Here is a 14,568-nt window from a genome sequence, read left to right as displayed (position 1 = left end):
CTGCCCGATAGTAGTTTCTGGCACACACCCGATTTAGGAAAGTTTATCCGCTCCGATAGAAAAAGGAAAGATGCCGGCCTTGGCCCAATTTTCCGCTCTGGTCAATCGTCTTTTCCATTCCCGAATCGCCTTCGCCCAATTTTCGCTCCTGCCAAGAGTATCACCCCCGATCGCTGCGCGCGCCGCTCGACCAACCGTGCTCGCCGGCGGCCTGCCATCTAGACGAGCGCCTCCGCCGCCGGCCTCCACTCCAGACGCGCGCCCCCGCTGCCGGCTTCCCTCCAACGCGCGTAGGCTGCTGTCCAGGTTACCCATCTCCCACTGCACATGCTGCGAGCTTGGATCCCTGCCGCCGGCCTCCTCCCGCCCGCCGACAAATTCTCAACGCGACCACGCGCCTGTCCCAACCCTGCAGCTCGCGGAACCTTGGCTGCCATGCCACTCCTCTCGATGCAACTCCCGCCCCAGCACATGGCCTCTGGTCCGGAGCAACCTCACGCTGTGGGGCTCCACTCTCCCGGCCTCGAGCTCGGGCTGGAAAGTGGAAATTGAGAGAGATGCCTGCGAGGAAGAAGATAGGGTAGAGAAAGGGATAGACATTGAGTGGTTGGTCCCATGTAAATGAGAAGTTGCTACTTGTCACGTGAGATATAAAGAAGTACAGTATTTGTTGCCTAAAATCATATAATAGTTGCTAAAAATGCTAGTTTCTTGCCTAGCCATAGTTTGTTCCCTAAAAACCACGTATAGATGCAAATTTGTTGCCGATAATCACATAATAGTTGCTAAAAATACTAGTTTGTTGCCTTAAATCATAAAATATAATAATTGTTGACTAAAAGATTACGTAGTTGTAATTTTTCCTAGTTGTAGTATAGTTACAAAAATTTGAAGTTATGTTCCGATTTTATGAAATTGCCTAGAAATGTTGTGAAGTGAGCGTCGCCATCAGCATCGATGACGATCGATGTTTCCCGAGATGTTAAGAGCGACCCTCGGGAAAGTCCGGAGAGACGCCGGAGAACTCAAGTGCACCAAAGTTGCTCCATCGGCACGAAAGTCGCATTATTAGCACCAAATTTGCTCTGTTGGGCATCAAAGTTGCTATTTGGGCCACCAAAGTTGTGTTGTCGGACACTGAAGTGGCCCATCGGCGCTAAAAGTTGATTACCGCTCACTATAATCGCGCCGGCACCAAAGTTGCCCTTTCGACACCAAAGTTGCGCCGTCGAACACCAAAACTGCTTTGGCACGCATTAGAGAAAATAATTGCTTTATCGCGCCCCGGAGTTACTCTATTGGCACCAAAGTTGCTTTGACATGAACCAAAGTTGCTCTGCTGGGCATCGAAATTGCTCTCTAGGTCTTCAAAGTTGCTTTGTTGGACACCAAAACTAGGTCGTCACGCACCAATGTTTTGTCAACGGGAACCAAAGTTACTCTCATAGGCACAAAAATTGCGCCGTCGGGCACTAAAGTTGCTTTGGCGCAAGACACACAAGGGGAAGGGTGGCGGGATTGGCCGGCTCTATTTATTGTTTTTCTGAGATGGATTGCTCGTTGGAGACGAAAAGAACATGAGAAAAAACTAGAACATATAAAGAGAGGAAAAAAAGTCGCGCATGAGAATTGCACCATTAGGCATCAAAGTTTCTTTATCTCGCATCGGGTTGCTATGTTGGCATCAAAGTTGCTTTGCCACGAAACAAAGTTGTGTTTTCGGACACCGAAGTTGCCCTAGGGCGCTAAAAGTTGATTGTCGCTCACTAGAATCACACGCCGTCTACAACAAAATTGCCCTTTCGACACGAAAGTTGCGCTGTCAGGTACCAAAATTGCTTTGGCACGCATTAGAGGAAAAAAGTTTACCGCACGTGAGAATTGCATCATTGGTCATCAAAGTTGCTTTATCGTGCACTAGAGTTGCTCTATTGATTGGCACCAAAGTTGCTTTGCCATGGACCAAAATTTCTCCGTCGGGCATCGAAATTGCTCCGTAGGGCTCCAAAGTTGCTTTGCAGGACACCAAAGCTTAGCCATCACGCACCAACGTCGTGTCGATAGGCACCAAAGTTGCTCTCTCACGCACTGTAGTTGCTACGATAGGTACAAAAATTGTGTCGTTGGACACTAAAGTTGCTTTGACGCCAGGCATGCTAGGAGCAGGATGGATCCACGGTCTAGACACGGCAACGCTGCCGCACACACAAGTACGTCGCCAGCCAGTTAGCCACGGGACGACAGCTACCTCCATGCAGCGATGCAGACACACACACCCAACATCCCGAGCGACGATGGCGCTAGCGCAGGTCTGGGCTTCGAATCCTCCATCACCGGGACGTGGATGTAATCGATCTCCTCGTCCAGCAGCTGGGGCTTCTTCTTCGCTGTAGCCTTTTCATCCTCGCCTTTGGCCGGCTCCCTGCTTCAACTTAGAGCAGCCAATCCCGGCCGCCTGGTGGTCCTAGGCTCCTGGCTTCTCCGGCAAGAGGCGCGGCTCATACGACGACGAAGAGTAACCTGGCGATGCGACTGCACCTCTTCGCGCGAGTTGGCCCTCCGCGGCGGGCAGTGCTCCTCCTCGCCCGGCCAGTAGGCGGCGAGGCTGCAGGTAGCCAGCTGGAGTGCCGCTCGTGGCCTCGTGGGTTAGGTGGACCGAGGTAGGGGACGGGATGGGCCAGTTTGGGGTGCGGTTGAGACGACGGTCTGGGCTGCGCTCTAGACAACCAACTGACGCACGGGCGCCCCGACAAAAAAACGCCTGGCCCACCTCGCCCGGGAGCCGATCAACGGGTCGCCACCATGCGCGTGAGCGCTCGAGACTTCCGTTTGGCACGCGCGTGCTCGGAAGAATTCAGGAATATCCTATACCCCCCATGGCCGCAGGGGAGGGACGAGAGCCGGTACCAGAGCAGTGGAGCACACGAGCTGCTGGACAACAAATGCAAATGGTGCGTCGCGGGATCCGTGCCTCGATCTCCGTCGCTTGAGTTGAACAAGAGATTAATCAGAACACGAGTTGAGCCGTTGAGCCCTAAAAAAGAGAAGCAGCTAATTAAGCTGTGTCAGCGTCCACGTACGGCTTCTTGGAAAAACAAATTCGGATGATTCGGCAGACTAGAAGAAGTGCCAAGAGACCAAGGAACAGCGACGGCGTGCCCGCTGTCTTCATGTTAATTACCAATTTTATCAGCCGATCGAGTCGTCATTGTTCCACACGCTGGTAGCCTCGTGTATGAAGTACGTGGAGATCCATAAGACGACTTCTAATTAACAAGAACATGTGTGTCGCACACTAGCAAAAAAAAAAAAAAGAATCAAATCAAAGGAAAGCCACTGGGCACTGGCAAACAGCAGCGACATGTCCTTCCAATCGAGCTAGTAAATGGACGAATGGAATTTCGAGCCAACGCATGTGTCGGTTGTGCAAATTAATCTGGAGTATTTTTTTCTTCGAAACACAACACGAAGGTAGACGCTCACACATATGTACATACACTTATTTATACGAACGTGCGTACACGCATCCTACCCAATGAACACATTCGAGCAGGGATGATGCTAGAAATTTGATCTGATTGGTGTCAGCTTCACAAATAAATACTCGCTTTGTTTCTGAATATAAGCTATACAGTTTTTTCGAGAAAAATTTCAGAATATAGGCTTTAGTGTGACATACCACTTGTATGGAAAACTTTTTGAGGGATTTAATTATATTTTCTTATCTTATGCAAAGTCCTCTATTTTCTCATGTGAAATGTATAGGGGTAATCCCATCCAAACCTGGTGAAATTGTCTCTCAATATGCGTTCTTTAATTTCCATGCCAAAAACTATATGGTTTATTTTAGAAACGGAGGGAGTAGTAATTAATGTAGATTTAGTGAGAGATTTGCAAAAATCATTGGTGGCCAAATGAAGCAACTCCGTCCTTGCATTCGAGAGACCGAATCCAAAAAACTGATCTGGCAGGACTTGAGATTGACGAAGTCGTCACATGAGCTTGCTGTCAACGGGAACGTCGTCTCCCATTGAAAAATATTCCAACCTTATAAGACACCAAAGTATCAACCTAAACCTGCGATTTGAACTATGGCGGTGTGAAGGTGTCAGTGTCCTCCTAATCATCTGACTACATATTGGTTCTCAATCTAGAGTACTCCTATAAATGAATCCAACGTCTGTAACACGAATTAATATATAATACTACTAGAGAAAGAAAATCAAAAACATATTAGCAACAGCAACACACATTTCGTGCAAGTAAACCAAGGAATGGATATCCAGGTCAACACTCGGTTGTGCCCGGTGATGAGTTCCCATCGGCTCCGTTCCTGTGTATATGCTCCCTAAATCACTCTTTACACGAATATACTTTAAGATAAAGTCAAACAAGAGCAAAATCAAGTTCCATAAGGAATGCTTGGCTTGATGACCAGTTTTTAGCCTCTCCGGCTTGCCATCTTGGTTGCGGCATTCTTTCATTGTGACACAATGTTATGCTGAGATCAGCTGTTGGGAGTCTGCACAACTAGTGTGGTTGGGAGCTATCGTCAGAACGTTTTGTGGTCATGGGATTTGTAGGTAGCTCGTTTCGACTTTCGAGCTGTGTTTGTCGTTTAATGTCTTTTGTAACGGTTTTCACCTGATTTTTTGTTTGCTATATAAGTCACCAATTCTCTTCATCTTAATCAATGAGTGTGGTAACTCCTTTTCCATGTTTCAGAAATATACCGATAATATAATTTCACGTCGTTTTAAATTATGCGGCGGTAAACAATTCAATTTTTTTTCTCAAAAATAACTTAAATATTTTTTGTCAACAATATTTCCCTTGGAAAAAAATTAATGATAAATATTTAAACAAGAAACATCCAAAATACAGATTTATGAATGCTAGATCCATCATAATATACTGTCATATAACACATCGTTGCCTTTACTAACGAGTGTCGGTGTCAACATTCACTCTTAGGTAGTATCCTCACTACTACCTCCATACCGGTTTACATGGCAATCATGCATTTCGAGAAAACAACAAAATATAAGATATGCGTCACAAAAATTATACCATTAAATTCATATTCAAAAGAAGTTTTCAACAGTAAATTTTTATGATATATATTTTATATTTTGTTGACCAAATTAGTAGTCAAAGTTTTTCTCGAAATACGTATTTGCCATGTAAACCGGTACGAAGAGAGTACTATATAAAATTCCAGCTGCATGTGGTTTCCATAGGGCTCTCACGAGGTCAACAAAACTCCAAAATATTCTCAAACAAAAAATTAAGTATCGCGTGAGCCTCGTTTGACATGAACCAGTTTGGGGTTCTTGAATGATTTGGTTGAGTTGGAGAGCATGCATGCATGGCTGTCATTATGGAAGAATCAGACGCCAGCCAACGATTGTCAACGCGACGCGGTCCAAAACCTGGCACGTACGCACATGTTCACGATATCTTCTTCTGAGCACGAGTTTTACAGATGAAGTGGGGAAACAGAGGAAGACAACGGAGCGTGCGCAACAGCGGACTCCGAACGCCGAGCTGAGCGGTGAGCACTGAGCAGCCACGGAACATGAGAGCATAGGCGGACCTAAGAAAATTTTGAAGCCTGGACAAACAAGCTTGGTGTGCTAAATTTTTATCAAAATGATATGAAATTGGAGGGAAAATAGGCTTGCCAGCCGGCCGGAAGCCTGGGCGACTGCCTGGGCAAAAGGGATGGTAGATCCGCCTATGCATGAGAGGAGAAAGATAGCAGTCAGTTTTATCCTACGTACGCGGGAGTAGGGTTTTATTTCTCAGTCGGTATTTCTCGTCGCCCACCGTCGTAAGAAAATATCAGCCGGTATTTACCCGTATGTTTATAATTTTCTCAAATTCAGGTAAATTTGATAAATTTTAGATGAAGTTTTAATTCGTTTGAAGGATGCTAGATGGTATTTTGACCAGCATAACCAATATTTCGGTAACCGGAAACATAAGTGTCCACCGGTACTTTTCGATAGCGAGGAAAAAAACCTTGCGTTGGTTGCACTTAGCAATGGAGAAAAAAACTAAAGGCAAAGTTGCAACTGTAGGTAGAATTTCCGTAGCAAATGCAGTCCATAAGTCGAGCAATATTGGCAGAATTGTACCTTGTAAATTTTCGTCCACACCTCTGACCATAGCAGTATATAGGTATGCATATATGAGCTGCACCATTGCGCACAGCAGTGCAGGAGGTCGACAACAACAACAAGAGCCATGTCATCGTCGGCCTCGTCCTCGTCCTACCTCGGGCGGCCGACCTATTTCCTCATGGCCCTCGTCCTCCTACTCACTGTCCTTTGCGTCACCTTCCCCGCCTACCTGCGCAACCCGGCGGACGCCATCGGCTGCTTCACCGGTGGAATCGCACCACCGGCGGCATCGGAAGCCGCTGACGAGGAGCAGGATCGCCGCCGGCCGGAGCTCAGCATCCTAGTCGGCGTGCACACGATGGCCAAGAAGCACTCCCGGCGGCACCTCATCCGCATGGCGTACGCGCTGCAGCAGACGCCCGCGCTCCGCGGCGCCGCGCGGGTGGACGTCCGGTTCGCGCTCTGCGCGCGGCCGATGACGGCCGAGCAGCGCGCGTTCGTGGCGCTCGAGAGCCAGGCCTACGGCGACGTGCTGCTCTTCAACTGCACCGAGAGCGCGGAGGGGGGCAAGACGTACGACTACTTCGCCGGCCTACCGGCGATGATGCTCGGCGGCGGCGGCAGTGGCGGGGACTTGGACGTCCGGCCGTACGACTACGTGATGAAGGTGGACGACGACACGTACCTACGGCTGGACGAGCTGGTGGAGACGCTGCGGCGGGCGCCGAGGGGGGACATGTACTACGGCGTGGGCCTGCCGTTCATGAACAGGAAGTCGCCGCCGTTCATGCTCGGCATGGGCTACGTTCTGTCCTGGGACCTCGTCCAGTGGATCGCCACCTCCGACATGGTCAGAAGCGAGGCCAAAGGTACGCAGCGCTTCACGCTAATTTTCCGGCTTGTGATCTTCGGAACGTAGCAAAAGTAATGGTTTTCTTTTTCTTTTGAACTCATTAATAATGGTTATTTTTTGTTCTGTATTTCCACCAGGTGTAGAAGATGTGACCACGGGGAACTGGCTAAACATGGGCAACAAGGCAAAGAACAGGGTGAACATCTTCCCCAGGATGTATGACTACAAGAGTGCCCAGGCCAAGGATTTCTTGGAGGACACCATTGGTGTGCATCAGCTCAAGGAGGACATCAGGTGGGCACACACATTGGAGCACTTCAACGCCACCCAGTTGGATCCCTCCAGCAAGCTTCAAGAACCTACAGCCTTTTAGGGAGATTCTTATTCTGAACCTACAGCCTTTTAGGGAGATTCTTATTTTGATGTGAAAGTCTTGTAAATTTGCAGGGTTGTAAATTTAAACTGCCGTCCTAACAGCAGCCTGTTTGTGGTTTCACATGAATTTCATTGTACACAGTTCAATCACCGCAACATTCACTGGAAAATTCTGCACTTGCCAATAGGTATTTGAGTAACTTCCACGTAAGCAGCGTTTGATAAAAGCCAGCTAGAAGAATAAACATATGATGAAAAGCCGCCATCATTGATCGATTTCCATGATACACCAACATTAGCTCATGTTACAAATTACATGTGCACATTTCAATCTAAAACGGACCTCTCACCATCCTGAGGCATGCCAAACCAGGCTGCTTAGATCTTTCCTACAGGGAAAGGAATGCACCAGACAGCTAGTTGATCTTGTTAGCGACACATCCCAAAATACAGTAGTCCATCCTCAACATTTCAGTTTTTCTACTCAGTTCGACATGGACAAGTCTAGCCTCTGGTTCTTCTTTCCATGTTCAAGCGATCATCTTACGAGGGATTTGTGCTGATGTATGGTTGACAGATGGTCTGTCTCCAGCACACGCTGCATCAATTGGAAGCAATCAGCTCAGCAGTGCAGGTAACTACAAATTACAGTTAGCCATCCGTCCATTATCATCTGCCGCATGAATCAAGGTGATACCCGGTTACAAAGAAATGGAAGGAAAGACCTTTAACTCGGGGCAGGGGTCTTTCTAGATATTGTTGAATAACTGGCTTGAGTTCAACACCTGCCTCTTGCTGCTGACCTCTAGTTCTTGTGGTTTTGACCTGGCTAGGTTCGCTTGTTCGACGCTAACCGTTCGCTTCTTCTAGTTCCCATGCGCATTGCCTTCTCCGGCTTCAACTTTGCTCTGCCTGACCTTGCAATAGAAGACCCATGTGATTTATGCGTTAAACTTGCACCCTGTTTAGCCACCTGTTCTAACCCTTGATCATTACTTTCTTGGAAGTCCAAACAAACAACTGATGCTGAAGTTCCCTGCACAATGAAATATCTATAGGTATCAGCGAACTTGAAGAGGAAAAAACAACATGCAGAGAAGGTGCAAACACATTCAGATCATGCAGGAAAGATACTTTATTTTTCATCACAAAACAGTAATCAATTGATCATTTTATTAGCACAGCATGTGAGTATCACTCCAAGAAATACAATACCAATCGTACAAGACAAACCATGCTGAAAAAGCAGCCCAGTGCAATAAACATATTTGACATTTAATCATAGCATACCAGAAGAGTGAAAAATCACAGTACAGTGCTACAACAGATTCATGAACGTTATATATGTTAACGCTACAAGATGAAACACCAAGCATTACCTTATTTCCAGTCAAACAGGGTTCTGCATCCTTAACTTGCTCCTCTTCAGAATCATCAATTTCCTCACATTCAAAAACCACATGTTGGCTATCTTCCTCGGAATCACTTAATTCTTCTTGTTCCATTACAACGCCTTGCATTGCTTCTTCACTGGGCTCTTCAATGCCACGATGAGAACAAGCATTTCCAGGGTCTAGATTTGAAATACTAGCTCTGCCCTTGATAGACCCGTCTAGCGGAGTGCTTAATTTACTAATGGATTTCACGTGACAGTCAGATTGATTAGCAAACTGATGGCAGACCTCTTCTGGTACTTCCCCATGCATCTCAGCTTCTGTTCTTTGCAGTAGAGGATGGAAGTCGACAGTATTAGCATTTGCAGGAGCTTTCTGCTTATTACTTTTCTCAACCGGAACGTTCTCAAAAGGGAAAAGGTCATAGTTTCTTGAATGACTAAGATTTTTATTCAAAGGATGCATCAGAAAATCTTGCTCATAACCATCTTCTATCACACTTCCATTTAAAGTCCCATGTTGTTCTAATCTATCACTAGTACTACGATCGGCGAAAAGGTTTAGCTGTGTATAAACACATTCTGTAAAGGTTGGAGGCGGCACAGGAAACAGATCCTTTTCTGCATTATCTGAGGTGCCATTAAAGTGTGCTGCATTCTGATCAAATTCCTTCTGAGGTATTATACGGACAGAAGGAGGAAGGTTTACCGCAGGCAAATCTGGGGCCAACTTGACCACATGACTACCTTTCTCTTTACCAATTTGTGAAGCTTGGAGTTCGTCCAAGGTGCCATCAAATACCCTCTTAGTTGAAGGGCCATCAGAAGCACAAGAGCTAAAAGGTATATATGAGGCACTCAAACCACATCTCAAACTATTTCTGCTATGCTGGTCAAAGCAGCCATGTGCTGCACCACATTCGTCATCGGGGCGTGTGCCCGTCTGCATCATGTTGACGCTCCTATTCTCTGTGTCTGCTAAAAGTGCTTCATTTGCATACAGATCGTCATCACTTTCAACACCCTCAGAAGCATCATTATCAGCCTGTCAAAAAAACATTGTAGAGTGTGCCCAATTACACAACTGTACATGGACATATACATTCAGATATCTTATGGGTATCTTGCAAATTCAGAAACACACTAACCTCCTGCTCACGATCTACTCGTGAATCAGGCATTGAAGCTTTTCTTTTTCTCCTCTTCGCTTCATATGCTCTCCTCTTTTCTTTTAACGCGTCACTTTTACTGTAAGATCGCTGGACTCCAGTAGCAACTCTCCACTGACGTTGGAGCTGTGCAGGATCTCTATATGGCAGATTAAACTTCCAAACAGATGTCCAATCATTTTTGAATATCTTGAGCCCCTGCATAGGCCGTACAGAATAGGGAAAAGGTAAATAAATAGCAATCCAAGAGGTAACAAAAGATAGGCAGCAGATACAAGTACGAACACCTCTTCGACACGCTGTATTTCCTCAGTACTCAATGGAGAATTCTTCATACGGCGCACTTCCTGCATTGTTTCAAACAAAATATGCTCAGTAGTATGTTGATTTTTGGAAAAATGATAGTCAAGGAGATCAACATCACAGACAGTACAACACGAAGATTTGTTCATCGCAGTACCAAAGCAGTATTTGGTTTTTGGTACAAGGCATGCTGACCTACTCTTTTACGACACGCAGGAGGGTGCTCTTTCAAGCTTCCAGTCATAAAAGGCACTGTAAATTTTGATATCATTCTCTGCCCTTTTAAAAACAGAGCTGGTAAGAAATCATTTCCCAAGTTTGTTTTTGATTATGAAAACAACCAAATGTGGTATGGTCCATATTACGGAAATAGGCTTTAAAAGTTTCCCATGGAAACTTTATTAGCCTTCCTTTACTGTTGGCATACAAAACAAATACTGCTTGTACTTACTAAAAGGTGTGAAGTTTAAATAAATAAAAGGTTCAAACATTGGCAATTCAAAATAGTACTTGTACTTCTGCAGGAACTTCACTGCTCAAAATATCATTATAGAAAAACTAAATCTCTGCAGAGGATTCATAGATCAGTTTCGGAACAAGATTATGGCATCAACTGACACACCTTACTATGCTAATCAGTTAAGACCTTCAGCATTTTTTTCTTACAGGCTTACACGAGTTAATGAAGCATCTTATGTACCAGTAAACGGAAAGATTACACTTACCTTAACTGGATTATCAGGAGCATTGGTTGCGGTGCGGTTCTTTTGTCTCACATATATCTACAATACAAAAGTTATGTTATTGAATGCGCATAAAACATACAACAGAGACAACTTGCTCAAAAGACTGAACTTAGGCTGTGGCACTGGGCAAAATAGAAATTTGCTCAGAAGGCCTGTAGTTATGGTTGTAACTTTTAAGCTGAGATTAGAGGTCAAGACAAAAGCAAAAGCAGAACAAATTGCAGGCAGTAGATTTTGTTGAAATTGAGGATCTAAGAGCTCGTAATCTGGTGTATCAGTTATTGAGAGTAGATAACACAATAGGCCACCAGTAGCGCCAGCAATGTGAAAGTTCGCATGTCAATGCAATGAATTGTTTGCAATACAGATTCTTAAAGTGAATTCTATTTTCTTCATATTTTCAGATAGTCAGATGAAGTCGGTTGTAAGGAGATGCAAGCACCGAGGGTACCAAACAAATGAGAAAACGCAAAGTTGGTACATCTACTAAAATCGTAGAAAAGTATGGACTTTTAGAACATAAAGAAAATATAGGCTTGAAGTAAAGTTTTCAACAAATAAACGACATAACCATATAACCTGACGCGTTGATTTGCAAGGAAGAAAACGCTTTTGTATCGCATCCCAGTCACTATTAAGTTCCAGAATCCCTAGAGCTAATAATCTGCAGGCAGAACAGAGACAAAGATTGCCATAACCATGAAAAAAAAATGATAGCACATGTGTATTCAAATGTTATTTAATCATGCAGTTGAAAAGGAACAATATATATGACATCATGTTAAGAAAGTGGAACAAAAGCATAGCAAACTTAATATGATTAACCACCCAAAAGGAGACCTTAAGAAAAAAAAATATGAAGATGAATGGGCAGCTTAGTAAAGCCAGACACGAACTGCATAAACAATGCCAGTACCACAGGAATGAGAACAGTACAACTTCAGCAGACTGCGAACACAAACTTTTTCACTCAGCTTCCGTTGAATCTTACATTTTTACGATAGCATGGCAATGGACTGTGATTGAAAATCAGGGATAGATTCAAATTAACAGGAAAGAAAACTCTAATGCGTGAATTTAAAACGCCGGCAAAGATGTAAATCATACCCGTCCTCTGCATCAGTGAAGTTCACTCTCTGGACCATAGCTGCAGGAGGTGGCTTACGAGGAAATAGGAAAAAATTGAAAAGCGGATAAAATCTCTGTGCCAATCTTGCAATGTCAAATGGAACAAGAGCAATCGTCTCCTTTTTACTACTCTCAACAAGGGTAGCAGCTAATGTTTTCTTGGGATGTAACTGCCCAGGTAAAGCTGGTGATGCTGTGGATACATTATTTGATTTGTCCTGAGAAACATTGTTAGCATCTTTGCCGGTGCTAAGAACCGGTGAAGCAAAAAGAGGTTCTTTCCTAGAGTGGGTCTTGTCTGCGGTGCCATCCACAAGGCTTTTTCTGTGCTTCACAACAGCTGTGAATTAAGCAAAAAAGAAAGATGCTTAAGCGATTGTAAAAAAATGAAGAAAAGTAAATTAAAAATTGAGCATATCCATTTTTGCAGACTTACAGGCTGCAACATCACTTAAATAACTGAGGGCCAAATGAAGTGGTGAGACATCAAGGATGGACATAACAGGATTCCTAATTACTGGATTCCATTGGCATTGTGAGCTCTCACAAGAAGCATCAATTGCTGACTGGAGATGCTGCCTTTCGAAACAGAATTGTCGATGGATAGTGTTTGTCCTAGCCAATGCTTGATCACGGTGGCCAACCAACTCAACTATCATTTTTTTAATATCAACAGCCACACGCTGTTTAGATGGGTCAAGAACAGATAGAGAGAAGGTTTGGATCATGAGCTGAACATGTTCATATATCATCATATGCAAATGGCCAAGTTGCTCATCAGTAAATCCCTCCACTACAGCAGCGCCATTTACTGATGACGATGAGGAAGGGGCATTGATGTTGGGGGAATCATTTTGAGGAGCCAAGAGCGCAGATGAGCTATTTGGCAGAATCGGCCGTACATTAGATTTAGTTGCCCTAGACAACTTGGGTCTATTCTTCCTAGTCCGAGGCCTATGGGCATCTTTTTCATTCCCACCATTTATGTTTTCATAGCTCTCAACATTTCCATGACCATTGCTTTCGAGGGTCCCCTCAATTCTGAGCTCAAAGTCTGCATCATTCACATCTTCATCCTGGGTTTCATTCCCCTGGCAGGCCTGTGTGTCATCACCTCCACCAGATAAGACAGCTGCAAGAAACTTGCGATATTCCTCTTCCTCATCTATATTCTGCAGGTTACCCTCATCGTCAGATTGCTGGAGAAAGGTATCTAATTCCTCGAATGCGTAGTTTGCCAGAGAGTGTCCTGCCCGTGTCCACCTAGAGATTGCACCTTCCTCGCTAGCTTCAACCAATAGAGGATGAGAACTCGGTACTGATAAAGAGAGGGACATTTCTGTCTGTAAGGACTCCTTTCCCAATCCATTAACAAGAACTTCTCCATTCTCATGACACAGCTGTGTAGAAGGGCTCTCTGGAACATTTTCTCCACACGCACCTTTAGCTGGGAATCTTTTGTGAGGAAGCGCAGAATCACCTGTGTTTTTATTACCAGGACTACCGCGGAGAGTGCTTGGTTGATTTCCAGAGCTAGTTTTCTCGCATTCATCCTCTGAGGTTAGGCTTGACGAGGTCTCAGATGGTGTTCTGAGCAGAAGTAAAGGGTCGAAATCGTCCTCCACATCGTCATCGACTTCCATTATATATGAAACAAGGGTAGCTTAGACAAACAGTAGGATTTGCTGCTACACTCTGTCATTCATTAGGTGAAGTCAGGGAGATGAATTAAACAATCATAAAATGTGCCTGCGAGAAATAAAGACAGGAGACACATCAATGAAACTTGAGACTAATACATATAACTGATGCATTCACTAACACGCAAGACAGTAAGCAGCGCAATCGAATCATAAGAACGATAAACTAGGAACAAAATTGACCAGTTACCGAGCACATTCGAGCCCTAGTAGCAAAACACGCGAATTCACACACTTTCCTGTGAGGGGGAAAGAATTTCGCAAGGTATCACCAAATTCGTGACTAACCGACCGCGTCTTGGAAAATCGCGGAGAAATTGATAAAAACAGTCAGAGGGAGGAGGTAAAATTAGGGCTTACAAACTAGACCCGGTGACCTCCACCCAGGGGCGAGAAGAGCGGTGGACTAGGTTCTCGACGAGCTCTGCTCTAAGGAGAGCTCGGCGCCGGTGGCGAGCTCTAGGGAAGAGCGGCCTCGGCAGCTCGGCGGCGGAAGCGGAGCAGCCTGACCACGCCGACGGGGAACAACACTGTTTCCGTGGCGAAACGACCCGAGCCGGGTCACGGCCCGACGAGAAAGCTGCCAAATGGGCCTAGTGAGGTCCACGTGGCCCATGAAACAAGCCAGCCCAACTACGGCCCATGACGCAAAACCCTAGCTCGCTCCAACCCACCGCGCGGAGACAGATCGAGGCCGTCCATCTCGAGCGCCTCGGCGATCCTGACCGTCCAGAAACCAGGCGCTCCCTACATATAAGCCGCCCCCGCTGCCGCCG

At 45.4% G+C, this 14,568-nt stretch overlaps 2 protein-coding genes across 3 annotated transcripts; one reads left to right on the top strand and one right to left on the bottom strand.

Annotated features, from left to right (window-relative positions):
- The first annotated feature begins 6,249 nt into the window (after positions 1–6,249).
- Positions 6,250–7,355, top strand: LOC124671063 (hydroxyproline O-galactosyltransferase GALT3-like). The gene is made up of 2 exons (XM_047207502.1): positions 6,250–6,994; positions 7,116–7,355. The coding sequence occupies exons 1-2, from the start codon at positions 6,250–6,252 to the stop codon at positions 7,349–7,351; spliced, it is 981 nt and encodes a 326-aa protein (XP_047063458.1). The 3' UTR covers positions 7,352–7,355.
- Positions 7,356–7,602: 247 nt separating this feature from the next.
- LOC124685207 lies at positions 7,603–14,235 on the bottom strand. 2 transcript variants are annotated; one of them, XR_006997324.1, is made up of 10 exons: positions 14,153–14,235; positions 12,529–13,841; positions 12,072–12,432; positions 11,544–11,628; positions 10,944–11,000; positions 10,203–10,262; positions 9,895–10,113; positions 8,733–9,791; positions 8,079–8,389; positions 7,603–7,951 (listed from the first exon to the last, which is right to left on the bottom strand). XR_006997324.1 is itself a non-coding variant. In XM_047219540.1 (9 exons), exons 2-9 carry the CDS (start codon positions 13,733–13,735, stop codon positions 8,183–8,185), a joined length of 3,255 nt encoding a protein of 1,084 aa, XP_047075496.1. In that variant the 5' UTR covers positions 13,736–13,841; positions 14,153–14,235; the 3' UTR covers positions 7,603–8,182. The 2 variants fall into 2 exon arrangements, 1 of the variants encoding a protein (XP_047075496.1); XM_047219540.1 differs by having other exon boundaries at positions 7,603–8,389.
- Positions 14,236–14,568: the final 333 nt, after the last annotated feature.

This window comes from Lolium rigidum, chromosome 1 (genome assembly GCF_022539505.1).
Source record: "Lolium rigidum isolate FL_2022 chromosome 1, APGP_CSIRO_Lrig_0.1, whole genome shotgun sequence".
Classification (NCBI taxonomy): domain Eukaryota; kingdom Viridiplantae; phylum Streptophyta; class Magnoliopsida; order Poales; family Poaceae; genus Lolium; species Lolium rigidum.
Note: the sequence above shows the minus strand (reverse complement) of the source record. Positions and strands in the feature narration are given on the sequence as shown.

Excerpts from the sequence above, each read along its gene's own strand:
- LOC124671063 (XM_047207502.1), top strand. The coding sequence starts at position 6,250 with ATGTCATCGTCGGCCTCGTCCTCGTCCTACCTCGGGCGGCCGACCTAT. Across the intron at positions 6,995-7,115 it reads GGTCAGAAGCGAGGCCAAAG|GTGTAGAAGATGTGACCACG; the intron begins GTACGCAGCGCT and ends TATTTCCACCAG.
- LOC124685207 (XM_047219540.1), bottom strand. The coding sequence starts at position 13,735 with ATGGAAGTCGATGACGATGTGGAGGACGATTTCGACCCTTTACTTCTG. Across the intron at positions 11,001-11,543 it reads CTTGCAAATCAACGCGTCAG|ATATATGTGAGACAAAAGAA; the intron begins GTTATATGGTTA and ends TTTGTATTGTAG. Across the intron at positions 9,792-9,894 it reads GAGTAGATCGTGAGCAGGAG|GCTGATAATGATGCTTCTGA; the intron begins GTTAGTGTGTTT and ends TTTTTTTGACAG.